Below are 10,879 nucleotides of genomic sequence, written 5' to 3'. Positions count from 1 at the left end.
GGGCCTGTGATCCCAGAACTTGGGAGCGGAGGCAGGAGGGTCATCAGGAGTTCAGGGCTGTCTGGTAGACTTAAAGAGTCTTACTTTTGCCTAAAAGTAAAAGGCGGAACTGAGGTTGAGGCTCCGGGGAAGGTGGCTGCTAGACTGAGGACCAGATCCCAGGACCTGCCTATAAAGCTGAGCGCACATGCTCACGAAGGATCGCCGGGGCTGACGGCCAGCCCAGCCAACCCCGTGCTTTCCAGGGACAGTGAGATGGAGAGCCATTAAGGTCCCACATAGCCCAGGCTGAGGGTGATCTTAGAGTCCAGATCCAGACCCATACCTAGGTTATCTGTGGTTTAAATTAACAGCCAGGCCAGTGTGGGGAGCTGAACGTTTGCTCTTCCTTCCCTTCCCCCACACCTGGGTGGACACCTCGGCGGGGAGGAGTGCTGCGCTCGTTTCAAAACTCAATTTTATTTGGGGTATTTATGGTCCCACCTCTCCTCCACCAGCCCTTTAACCCTAGGAGAGAGAGAAGGGGCACAGACCCCTTTACTCTCCTGGCTATTTAGGGTCGACGGGTTCTTTGGGGTCTCTACCAATCTCTGCCAATAGCAAAGGCGGCCAGCAGGCTCCTCCGTCTGTCTCCTCCAAGCCGCTCTGCCACAAAGCACCTCCCCACCTCCATGTCTCTCCAAACCACCACATTGTCTGTCTCTGGTCTCTCCAATCTGCCACACCTCTTTCTGGGCACTTTATGTCCTTCAGAGTCCTAGACCGGGCCCCTCTCCCTGCTGAGTGAGGCAGTTATCAGCTGTGGACAAACTAAAGCCCAAACTACAATCCCACAAAAACATATTTACATGACATAACTGAGTTTTTAGAGAAACCCAAACCTTTACAGAGGAGCTATTGCCAGTTTCCTTTGGAGCCCCCCCCACACACACACACAGAGCACCCCCCTGGCCATACGTGCTTAGACCACATTTTCAAAGCAGCTGCTGCAAACCCTGTCTCTAGTGCCCAAGGGGGACAGCACCCCGGGACCAGGGTTGGGAGGGATTCATAACTGCTCTGCAGCCTTCTAGAGCAAATGCCAAAGCGGGGTCCCTCTGCCTTCAGGCTGCCCTCCTCTCCTGTTCCCAGTGCTCCCTTCTCCAGGAACAAGGGCTCGCTCCTCCAACGTCAGGCCCCACCCTGTGCCAGGGCCTGGCATACCTTTGAACAGCAGCTTCTGTTGCCCCTGGAAAACAGTCTTCAGGCCTCACTTTTTATTACTTTTTTTTTTTTTTTTGAGACAAAGTCTTACTGTATAGACCAGGCTGGCCTGAACTCACCACATAGCCCTGGCTGGCCTGGAACTTGCTGTGTAGACCAGGCTGGCCTCAGATTCCTCCTGAGTGCTGGGATTAAAGACCTGTGATACTGAAGGCTTCCTGTAGCCTAGGTTAGCCTCAGACTCCCTACACAGCAGAGGATGGCCTTGAACTAACGGATGCTTTGAGCCCAATACCTTCCCCTTCTGCTCTGAATGTACCAGTGTTGGGGGGGGCACCTGGACTGCTGACCTCCAGGCTGTTGTCTCCTGGGAATCCTGTTGGAAGCACAGAGTCACTCGTCCCTAGCAGATCCTTGCAAGGGAGAGCCTGGGCTACTCAAGACTGTACGGGACAAAGTCTCTCCCAGAAATCAGTGGTCCAGTATTTGGGAACACTGTACCCCACCTGCCTAGGCGGAAGTGTCAAGAGCTGCCCTCCAACATGACCTGCTTGGCACTCCTCCTGCATCCTCTCTGAGCAAAGCCCTGGGACTCCAATTCTTTCCACTTTTCCTTCTGGGGAAAGAGATGAGGAAATGAACTTGGCCACAAGTCTATGATTGTGGGTGATGGTTCTGTGTGTGGTTGTGTTCTGCAGACAGACATTTCTCCCTGAGGAAGGAAGATGGAATAGGGAGGAGAGAGGAGAGAAGAGAGAGTGGACAGAAGGGCCAGGACAGACGCTCTCACAGAGGACCTGAGTTGGGTTCCCAGCTTGCCTGCTGGTGGGTCACAGCTGCACCTCCACATCCAGAGGCTCTGGTGCCCTCTGTGGGTACCTTATGGACAGACCAAGACACAGACACAGACACACACACACACACACAAATTAGAAAGCTTTGAAAACCTTGAGAAACCTCCCTGGTCCTGTGAATGATAGTTGGGACAGTGCTGACCCTTTCTCAGAGATCATCCTGCCTGAGTCACCCCCACTCCCGTCAGCATGCCCAGTAGACTGCGCTCCACAGCGGGACCTGGCTCACCGCATGCCTTTGGGCTGTGGCTGCCCTATCGGGAGTACACACCGTTTCTTCCCTGCCTAAGTGACACCATGCGTGGTGGCTGTGGCCTCAGGACGTGGGCAGCCGAGGTGAGAGGGTGTATGTTGTGGGCCAGCCTGAGCTATATACCAAGATGCTGTCTCAGGGAGGATATCTTGGGCCCGGGGCAGGTGACCTTGCCTTCCTCTGCCTCAGTTTCCTTGCAGCCTGACCACATGGTTGGTATTTCCTAATAGCCTCGATCCAGCAGCCGAGCCGACGCACTGCGTGAGCCTGAGCGGGTGATTTTATTGTGTGCCTCGGAGGATGGATGTTACACGCGGGAACCCCCAGGTGGTGGTTCTTAAGGTGTACCCTGACGGATGTTTTCCGTGGGCCTCCCATGGTAGACGTTTTGCATAGGAGTCCACAGGCAGGCTGTACGTGTGGGGGTCCAGCTGGTGGGTGCTGCATGCGGTTTCGGGGTGGATGTTTGGCTTGTTCTCTAGGTGGGCGGCTCCATGCGGCTCTCTTACAGTGCTCCGGTGGGTAGGTGTCTCATGTGGCTCCTGTGGGCAGGTGTGTCCTGTGGTCTCGTCCAGGTGGGACCCTAGTAGGCCAGGTGTTGCAAGAGCCAGCAGTGTCTCGGACAGCGCAGCTGGTGGCCATAGCCTGGCCATTTACAGGTGATCTCCGTGGTGGACTCAGACATATACTCCAGAGAGGAGTCTGAGTGACAGGGAACCATCAGCTCGGATGCTGAGCTGCTGCCGGCCACCTGTGGGACCACTGGTGCAACCACTGCTGTGGGCCCGGTGGCCATCTGTGTGGCTGCTGTCTTCTTGCTCTGCTTGTTGTTCTTGGAAACAGCATCGCCTGGCTCGCTGGGTGCCTTGCTGCCAGCCTGGTTGGGGATAGAGGGTATGCTGGGAGACTGGGCCCTGGGTGAGCCCTGGGGCTTGGGAGAACCCTGGGGCTTGGGAGAGCCCTGGGCCTTGGGTGAGCCCTGGGCCTTGGGTGAGCCCTGGGCCTTGGGTGAGCTCTGGACCTTGGGTGAGCCCTGGGTCCTGGGTGAGCCCTGGGTCCTGGGTGAGCCCTGGGTCCTGGGTGAGTCCTGGGCCCTGGGTGAGCTGTGGTCGGAGATGCTGACACGATGCGTGGACGGATGCGTGGACGTGGGCGCGGAGGTGATGGCGGAGGTGGCGGCTGAGGTGGCTGCCGATCGGCCCACAGGCTGGCTTGATGGTACCATCTGAGGGGGCTGCTGGTTGGCTCCCTGGTTCCGGCCTATTGTCCGAGTGGGTCCAAAGGGCCGGCCAGCTGGCTGTGAGGACCCCCCAAATCGTGAGGGCAGGTGAGAGGTCCCCGAACTGGGCAGCCGGGTACGCTGTGTAGACCTGGAGCTGCCCCGGCCACGATAGCCCCGGGGCTTGCTGGGCACCTGGAAGCCGCTGACAGGGCCGATAGCACCAACAGCCGGCTGGCCGTGGGATGTAGCTGTGGAATGTGGGCTGACCGAGGATGGAAAATGCTCGGTCAGAGCTTGTGAGGGGCTTCCTGCTGGCTTGCTTGGACTTGAGGTTCGGCGTTGTTGCTGCTGGGTCTCTGTCTGGGTGTCCGAAGAGTCTTCCGAGGAGTCTTCCTCTGAGGAGTTGTCAGAGGCCTGGGCGTCCGACGTGTGGACCTTGTCATTGGCTATGTGTCCCTTGTTGTCGGCTATGTGTCCATTTTCATCAGCTATGTGTCCCTTGTCGTCCACTATGTATCCCCTGCTGTCAACTATGTGTCCCTTGTCGTCCACTATGTATCCCCTGCTGTCAACTATGTGTCCCCTGTTGTCCACTACGTGTCCCTTGTCATCTACTATGTATGCCCTCTTGTCAACTATGTGTCCCCTGTTGTCCACTACGTGTCCCCTATTGTCAACTACGTGTCCCTTGTCATCCACTATGTATCCCCTACTGTCGACTATGTGTCCCCTGCTGTCAACTATGTGTCCCCTGCTGTCAACTACGTGTCCCCTGCTGTCAACTATGTGTCCCCTGTTGTCCACTACGTGTCCCTTGTCATCTACTATGTATCCCCTGCTGTCAACTATGTGTCCCCTGTTGTCCACTACGTGTCCCTTGTCATCCACTATGTATCCCCTGCTGTCAACTATGTGTCCCCTGTTGTCAACTACGTGTCCCTTGTCATCGACTATGTATCCCTTGTCATCCACTATGTATCCCCTGTTGTCAACTATGTGTCCCTTGTCATCGACTATGTGTCCCTTGTCATCCACTATGTATCCCCTGTTGTCAACTGTGTGTCCCCTGTTGTCCACTACGTGTCCCCTGTTGTCAACTATGTGTCCCTTGTCATCCACTATGTATCCCCTGTTGTCAACTGTGTGTCCCCTGTTGTCCACTACGTGTCCCTTGTCATCCACTATGTATCCCCTGTTATTGGCTACGTGTCCCCTGTTGTCAACTATGTGTCCCTTGTCGTTGACTATGTATCCCCTGTTGTCAACTATGTGTCCCTTGTCGTTGACTATGTATCCCCTGTTGTCAACTACGTGTCCCCTGTTGTCAACTACGTGTCCCCTGTTGTCAACTATGTGTCCCTTGTCATCCACCATGTGTCCTCTGTTGTCAACTACGTGTTCCTTGTCATCGACTATGTATGCCCTGTTGTCAACTATGTATCCCTTGTCATCGACTAAGTATGCCCTGTTGTCCACTATGTATACCCTGTTACTGGCTACGTGTCCCTTGTCATCCACTATGTATCCCCTGTTGTCTACTATGTGTCCCCTGTTGTCCACTACGTGTCCCTTGTCATCGACTATGTATCCCCTGTCATCGACCTTGTATGCCCTGTTGTCGACTATGTGTCCCTTGTCGTCAGCTACGAGTCCCTTGTCATCGACTATGTATGCCCTGTTGTCAACTACGTGTCGCCTGTCATCGGTTAGGTAACCCCTCTCATCGGTTAGGTAACCCCTCTCATCAGCTGCGTATCCCCCGTCGTCGTCGGCTATGTATCCCCTGTCATCAGTTGTGTATCCCCTGTCTTCAGACAGGGGCTGTCCCCTGTCGTCGGCTGACTGTTCCCTGTCTTCGGCTGGCTGTCCGCTGTCGCTGCCTGTCTGTCCCCAGTCGTTGGCTGTCTGTCCCCTGTCGCTGGCTGTCTGTCCCCAGTCGTTGTCTGTCTGTCCCCAGTCGTTGGCTGTCTGTCCCCTGTCGTTGGCCATCTGTCCCCTGTCGTTGGCCGTCTGTTCCCAGTCGTTGTCTGTCTGTCCCCAGTTGTTGGCTGGCTGTTCCCAGTCGTTGGCTGGCTGTTCCCAGTCGTTGGATGTCTGTCCCCTTTCGTTGGCTGTCTGTCCCCAGTCGTTGGCTGTCTGTCCTCGCTCGTTGGCTGTCTGTTCCTTGTTGTTGGCCATGTGTTTCTTGTCATTGGCCTTGGATTCTGCCAACAGACTGGTAGAGGACCTCACTTCGACTTCAGCGGCGGGGTCTGACTTGTCTTGGCTGTGAAGAGGAAGAGAATGGTGTGTGAGAGTGGTGCTGGTTAGGGACCCTCCCACCAGCCTGATGGGGAGCCGGTGGGACTATGGCATCAGGCCCACTCCAGAGGCAAGTGTGCCACTCTCTGCAGACATCCAAACCCAAAACTGCACACTCAGCAACTCCCGGGTGCCCAGACACAACTGCCCCTGGGCAGCTGCAGGTGCACACAGGTGCGCAGACCCAGAGAGCACACAGACCCTGCGCCACACGTCTGCACACACATGCACAACACGGACACTGAATGCACACGCCCCTGTACAGTCCTTCCCAGAGAATTACATACGGTCCAGTTCCAGAGCGGCCGGGGTTTCCACTGTTGCTGCTGGGGTGACGAGAGCCCGGCCCCGGGCCAGGACCTGCAGGACTGGTTCCCGACAGCCAAGGAGAGAGAGGCGGACAGTAAGAGAATAGCAGAGCCATGCAGGGGTGGTCGAGACGCAAGACAAGTGTAGCCAGTCAGGAGCTCGAGACAGGCGAATGGACAGAGGCAAATTCAGCCACAGGGACAGACATGGACAGAAGGTCAATCAAGACCCAGGATCCAGCTGGGGCAGGGTGACACTGTCACGCCTGTCATCCCAGCACTCAAGAGGTAGAGGCAGAAAGATGAGAAACAAAAGATCATCCTCAGCTACACTGTGAGTTGGAGGTTAGCCTGGGCTACATGAAATCCTTTCCATCCCAAAATAACCTAACTAGCTATGTGTGGTGGCTCACCTTTAATCCTAGGCCTCAGGAGGCTTAGTAGGTGGATCTCTATGAGTTCCAGGCCTGCCAGGGCTACACAGAGAAACCCTATCTCAAAAAACAAACAAAAAACCTAAAGGGAAAAACCGCAACACAAATCCAGTATCCAGATCAAGCCCCTTCTTAGTACACACCGTCCCGGGTTATCCCAGCCGCTATGTCCAACGCTCTTCCGCTTAGCTGGCTCGCGGCGGTGTCGAGGGCCACGTGATGTTTTAGAAACAGCGGTCGTATGACGCGGTGGTACAGTATGAGTGCTCCGTTCCACGGTCCCGGCGTCATGCAGAATAACAGGAAGGCGCACTGCGGGGGACACATTGTCACACGCGGGGCCCTGCCCTCCGACAGCGTCACCGCACCGTCACGCACAGGGCCCTACCACACACAAGGGGGCACACCCCACTGTCCCCTCTTCCTCCTCCACCTGCCCCTGGGGCTGGCCAGCCTTCCCACCTTGCCCGCGTAGTAGAAAGGGAACCAGAATAGGAGTAGATCGCTGAAGAATTCGACCAGGCCGAAAAGGGCGTAAACCACCCAGTAGGTTAGCCACACAGTATCGTCTTCCTTGCTTGGGCTCTCGATAGCCTTGACTCTGTCCAGACAGACGGGGGACGCACGCGTCCACTCGCAGTCCCACCCGGGAGCCTCCAGCAGGACCCCGCCCCCGCCCCCTCCCCACCCGACGGCTGGCCACACTCACGAAGCATATGCGGGGTATGCAAATCCGATTACATTGCACAGCAGAGACGCCCCGTAGCCGAATAGAAGATACAGGCTTAGCAGAGTGACTGCTCCTGGAAGGTAAGAGTGGCAGGCACCGCCCCTAACGCAGCCGCGCCTCCCATAGTCAGAAGCCCGCACCCTCTCAAGGCGATGCCCTGGGCAGCCTGTGGGCCGGAGCTCAGTTTGGGGTCAGGAGGTCAGCAGATTTTAAATTCCCTTCTTTAAAACGGGGTCTCACAGTGCAGTCCTTGCTGGCCTCAGACTCATAGAGAGCTGCCTGCTCCTGCCTCTCGAGGGCCAGGTTAAAGGTGTATGTTCTGCCCAGGCGTTGGCTATTTGGGGTTTTTGTTTTGTTTTGGGGTGTTTTTGTTTCGTTGGTTTTTGAGACTAGGTCTTGCCCTGTAGCCCAGGCTGGCCTTGGACTCTGGCTCCTCCTGTCTCAGCCTCTGGAATGCTGGGAGGACAGAGTGCACAAGGTCATCCTTGGCTACATAGTGAGTTCAATGACAGCCGAACTACGTGAGTCCATGTTTGACACCGCCCAGGAGGCTCATGGGAGCAGCTCTGTTGGCAAAATAATTTCTATGAAAGCAGGAGGACTTAGCAACAGAACAATACAAAAGTGGGCTTTGCTGCAGTTTGCCTGTAGCGCCAGCATTTGAGACAGGGTGGTAGGAACAAACAGATCCTTGGCGCTCACTGTGCAATCAGCCTAGCTGAAGCGATGAGCTACACATTCAGTGAAAGACCCTATCCAGAGAAAGTGGAGAGAAGCCAGTGAGATGGCTCAGCAGATACAGCGACAAGTAGGACACCTAAGCTGATTGCTGGAACCACGTGATAGAAGGAGAGCTCTCTCTCTCTCTCTCTCTCTCTCTCTCTCTCTCTCTCTCTCATGCTGGAAGACCCCCAAAACAAAAAACAAACAAGATGAGATATTCCTTGTTCTACAGTTTTACCTGCTATCCAAGTGTGGCCAAGGTTGACTCCTGCCCCCTGGGGCAGCTGTGGTTTCTTAACTCTTTCTTACTACACTCTATAGAATGGCCTTTTGGCCAGTAAGACATTCGTAGCAAAGAAGTTGCTGCTAGAAAGGGCCAAGGGAGAGCTTGAGGCATGTGGGAAAGTGTTTTTTGTTTTTTTTTTTTTTGGGGGGGGGGAGTATGGGCCTTATAGTGCTCCAGTGATGGTCAGAGGCTGGGCTGAGCTGGGGAGGTGGAATGGCTTATCCATGTGAGGGGACCTTTGCCCTCGGGGTAGCTAGGACTGGACTGTTATCTGCAGGGACTCAGGCTCTGTGTCTAAGGTCAGAGTCCCTGCCCCTCCTTCCACCTGCTCTGGGTCTTATCCTCTGGAACCTGAGGCCTCAGAAGGAGGGGGCCCCAGCTCGCTCCATGAACTTTGCCCTGAGTCTAAGTTGCTTGCCCCATTTAGTGCCTGGGGGCACAAGTTGGCCATTTAGGACAACTGAAACCTAAGAGTCCCTCTTCACTGAGGAGAGGGTCCTGAAGGGGAAGGTAGATGTTATGGTCTCTGGCATTGATGGGGGAAGGGCTCTCCCAGTGTACTGGCTCCCTCAATCTCTTTAACTGCAACCTCAGCAGCAGAAGGATAAGCTCGGACACCAAGGACTTGGGGCAGGGAGTGCTTTGAGGGGGTGGGGAGGGGCACAGACACGACACGCAGTGATGGAGGGGACAGGATGTGGAAATGAGGGGCATTCCCAACACAGCCTCCTGTGCCTCAGTTCCCCTTCTGGCCACTCCCTCACAGGGTACTATGACATAATTTCCCTGGTGATGTGGAAAGGCAGGACAGAGGTCGCAGCCTGTATCTGGGCCTACACAGTGGGACAATGGCTGTCTTGGGGTGCTGAGTCACAGGTGGAGAGAGATAGCCTGGGATCTGGACAAAGATTTCAGACCCCCCCCAATACACACAATGGGGTTTGGGGGGCCACCTTCCAGCTGGTGAGGAAGCTGGCCTCACGGCCGGACACAGCCCTTCACACAGAGCCCATATGTGGTTCAGGAGGGACTAAGCCCGTGGGCTCCTGAAGACACAAAGGGGCACACTAAATCATTTCAGAAAGACACCAGAGGCCTCTAACACCCTGCAGAGAGGATCTGGAACTAGAATGGACCTATGGTTAGGATGCGTGAATAGGCCCTCCCCACACTCCCCTCATCCCAGCCACCACCTCAGCTCTACAAATATTGACTCAAGGCTACTATGCTGGGGCAAAGAGGAGGGGAAGCCTGGTGTCCTGCTGCCGGGGCAGTGCCCTCCCAGCCTGGCCTCGTGTCCCCAACATCCATGGGGTCATTTCTCCATGAGAACAGGCAGGAAGGGACTGGGAACACAGTGGATTGATGGGGGGTAAGGGACGCTGTCCCTTGTTTTTTCATCCCCATACGGGCCAGTTGGGCCACTGGAAAAACCAGAATGGCAGAGAAACCGGACATGGGGCCTGGCATGCAGCCAGGGCCCCCAGAGGAGGCAGGTGGCCCTGAGTGCTGCAGGGTCCTAGGGTGGCGTATCCCGGGACCTGGGAGGAGAGGCAGCAAATGAAAACCCCTCTTCTCAGGAGTCCAGGATGAGACCCCTCAGGTAGATCATGGTCCCCATATAATGCCAGGGTCCGTGGAAGAAGCAGAGTGTGCTCCTCTTCCATGAATGGGGACTCAGGGCATCTTGGTTGCCTATTGGGGACCCAGCTGGGCACCCCTTCCCAGGAAGTCAGGTCTGGGTGTCTAGGTCTTCGTGAGACCTGTCAGGTCAGAGTCCTTATGGCCTTGTAGAGGCCCTCGGGGACTTGGGATGTGCTGCACCCCAGGACCTCACGGTCCTAAAGAGGGACCCGGCATGTGAGTCCTTTTAGGGGTGGGATGCGGCAGCTGGGTCTGAGTTCTCAGGGCCTCCTGGAACTCGTCGGAAACCTAAGATGTGAACTCCCTCCAGGGTGAAGGCGCCCAGCTTCCAGGTGCCCAACCGCTACTTGGGCTGTGCAGCCAAGGAGGGGATCAAGGAGCCAGGTCCCGGTTCCCGGGGCCTCCTGGAACCCGTCTCGGACCCGCGATTCGCGCCCTCTCCAGAGACCCAGCGCCTTAGGATGCCCGTCAGGAGCCCGCGACATGCACCCCTCTTCCAGGCTTACCCACGGCGAGATACCGCTTCTCTACACCGGTCCTGGCTTCGAGTGCCCCGAGCACTTCGGTGGCAACGTTCTTCTGCTCCAGAAACCTTTCGAAGCGCTGGCGCAGAGAGTCCATGGCAGCGGCGGGCCCGGGGCTGGCCGCCGAAGCACGACCGCAGCCTCGCGCACCGGCCCCGCCGAGGCCGCACCACCTTCACCGCTTGCACGCCGCCGGGCCCCGCCCCTGCCCCGCCGCTTTCAGGCCCCGGCCCTCTTTGCTCCGCCCCCTGTCCCGGGCTCTGGCCAATGGGAGGGCAGGGCGGACAAAGGAGGTGGGGCCTGCCCCGTCTCCTCCGCCGCATCGCCCTCTGGCCAGGGCGGAGGCCGGGGCGGTAGCAAGAAGTCCGGAGGGGGCGGGGCGCCAGGCTGCTGGAGT

The 10,879-nt window shown here is 56.7% G+C and overlaps 1 protein-coding gene across 7 annotated transcripts; it reads right to left on the bottom strand.

Annotated features, from left to right (window-relative positions):
* Positions 1-2,572: 2,572 nt before the first annotated feature.
* On the bottom strand, positions 2,573-10,805 carry Reep6 (receptor accessory protein 6). Of its 7 annotated transcripts, none has more exons than XM_060371115.1 (7): positions 10,465-10,598; positions 7,285-7,375; positions 7,038-7,176; positions 6,719-6,887; positions 6,555-6,617; positions 6,121-6,201; positions 5,573-5,798 (listed from the first exon to the last, which is right to left on the bottom strand). In XM_060371115.1, exons 1-7 carry the CDS (start codon positions 10,577-10,579, stop codon positions 5,761-5,763), a joined length of 696 nt encoding a protein of 231 aa, XP_060227098.1. In that variant the 5' UTR covers positions 10,580-10,598; the 3' UTR covers positions 5,573-5,760. The 7 variants fall into 7 exon arrangements, with proteins under 7 accessions (XP_021497502.1, XP_060227096.1, XP_060227098.1 ...); XM_060371114.1 differs by having other exon boundaries at positions 7,285-7,378; positions 10,465-10,597; XM_021641827.2 differs by lacking the exon at positions 6,555-6,617 and having other exon boundaries at positions 2,573-5,798; positions 10,465-10,805.
* Positions 10,806-10,879: the final 74 nt, after the last annotated feature.

This window comes from Meriones unguiculatus, chromosome 17, assembly GCF_030254825.1.
Source record: "Meriones unguiculatus strain TT.TT164.6M chromosome 17, Bangor_MerUng_6.1, whole genome shotgun sequence".
Taxonomy (NCBI): domain Eukaryota; kingdom Metazoa; phylum Chordata; class Mammalia; order Rodentia; family Muridae; genus Meriones; species Meriones unguiculatus.
The sequence above is the reverse complement of the archived record's forward strand: the minus strand, read 5'-3'. Positions and strand labels throughout refer to the sequence as shown.

Excerpts from the sequence above, each read along its gene's own strand:
- Reep6 (XM_021641827.2), bottom strand. The coding sequence starts at position 10,805 with ATGCGGCGGAGGAGACGGGGCAGGCCCCACCTCCTTTGTCCGCCCTGC. Across the intron at positions 6,888-7,037 it reads CTTTCTACTACGCGGGCAAG|TGCGCCTTCCTGTTATTCTG; the intron begins GTGGGAAGGCTG and ends TGTCCCCCGCAG. Across the intron at positions 5,799-6,120 it reads GGCCGCTCTGGAACTGGACC|CCAAGACAAGTCAGACCCCG; the intron begins GTATGTAATTCT and ends TCCTCTTCACAG.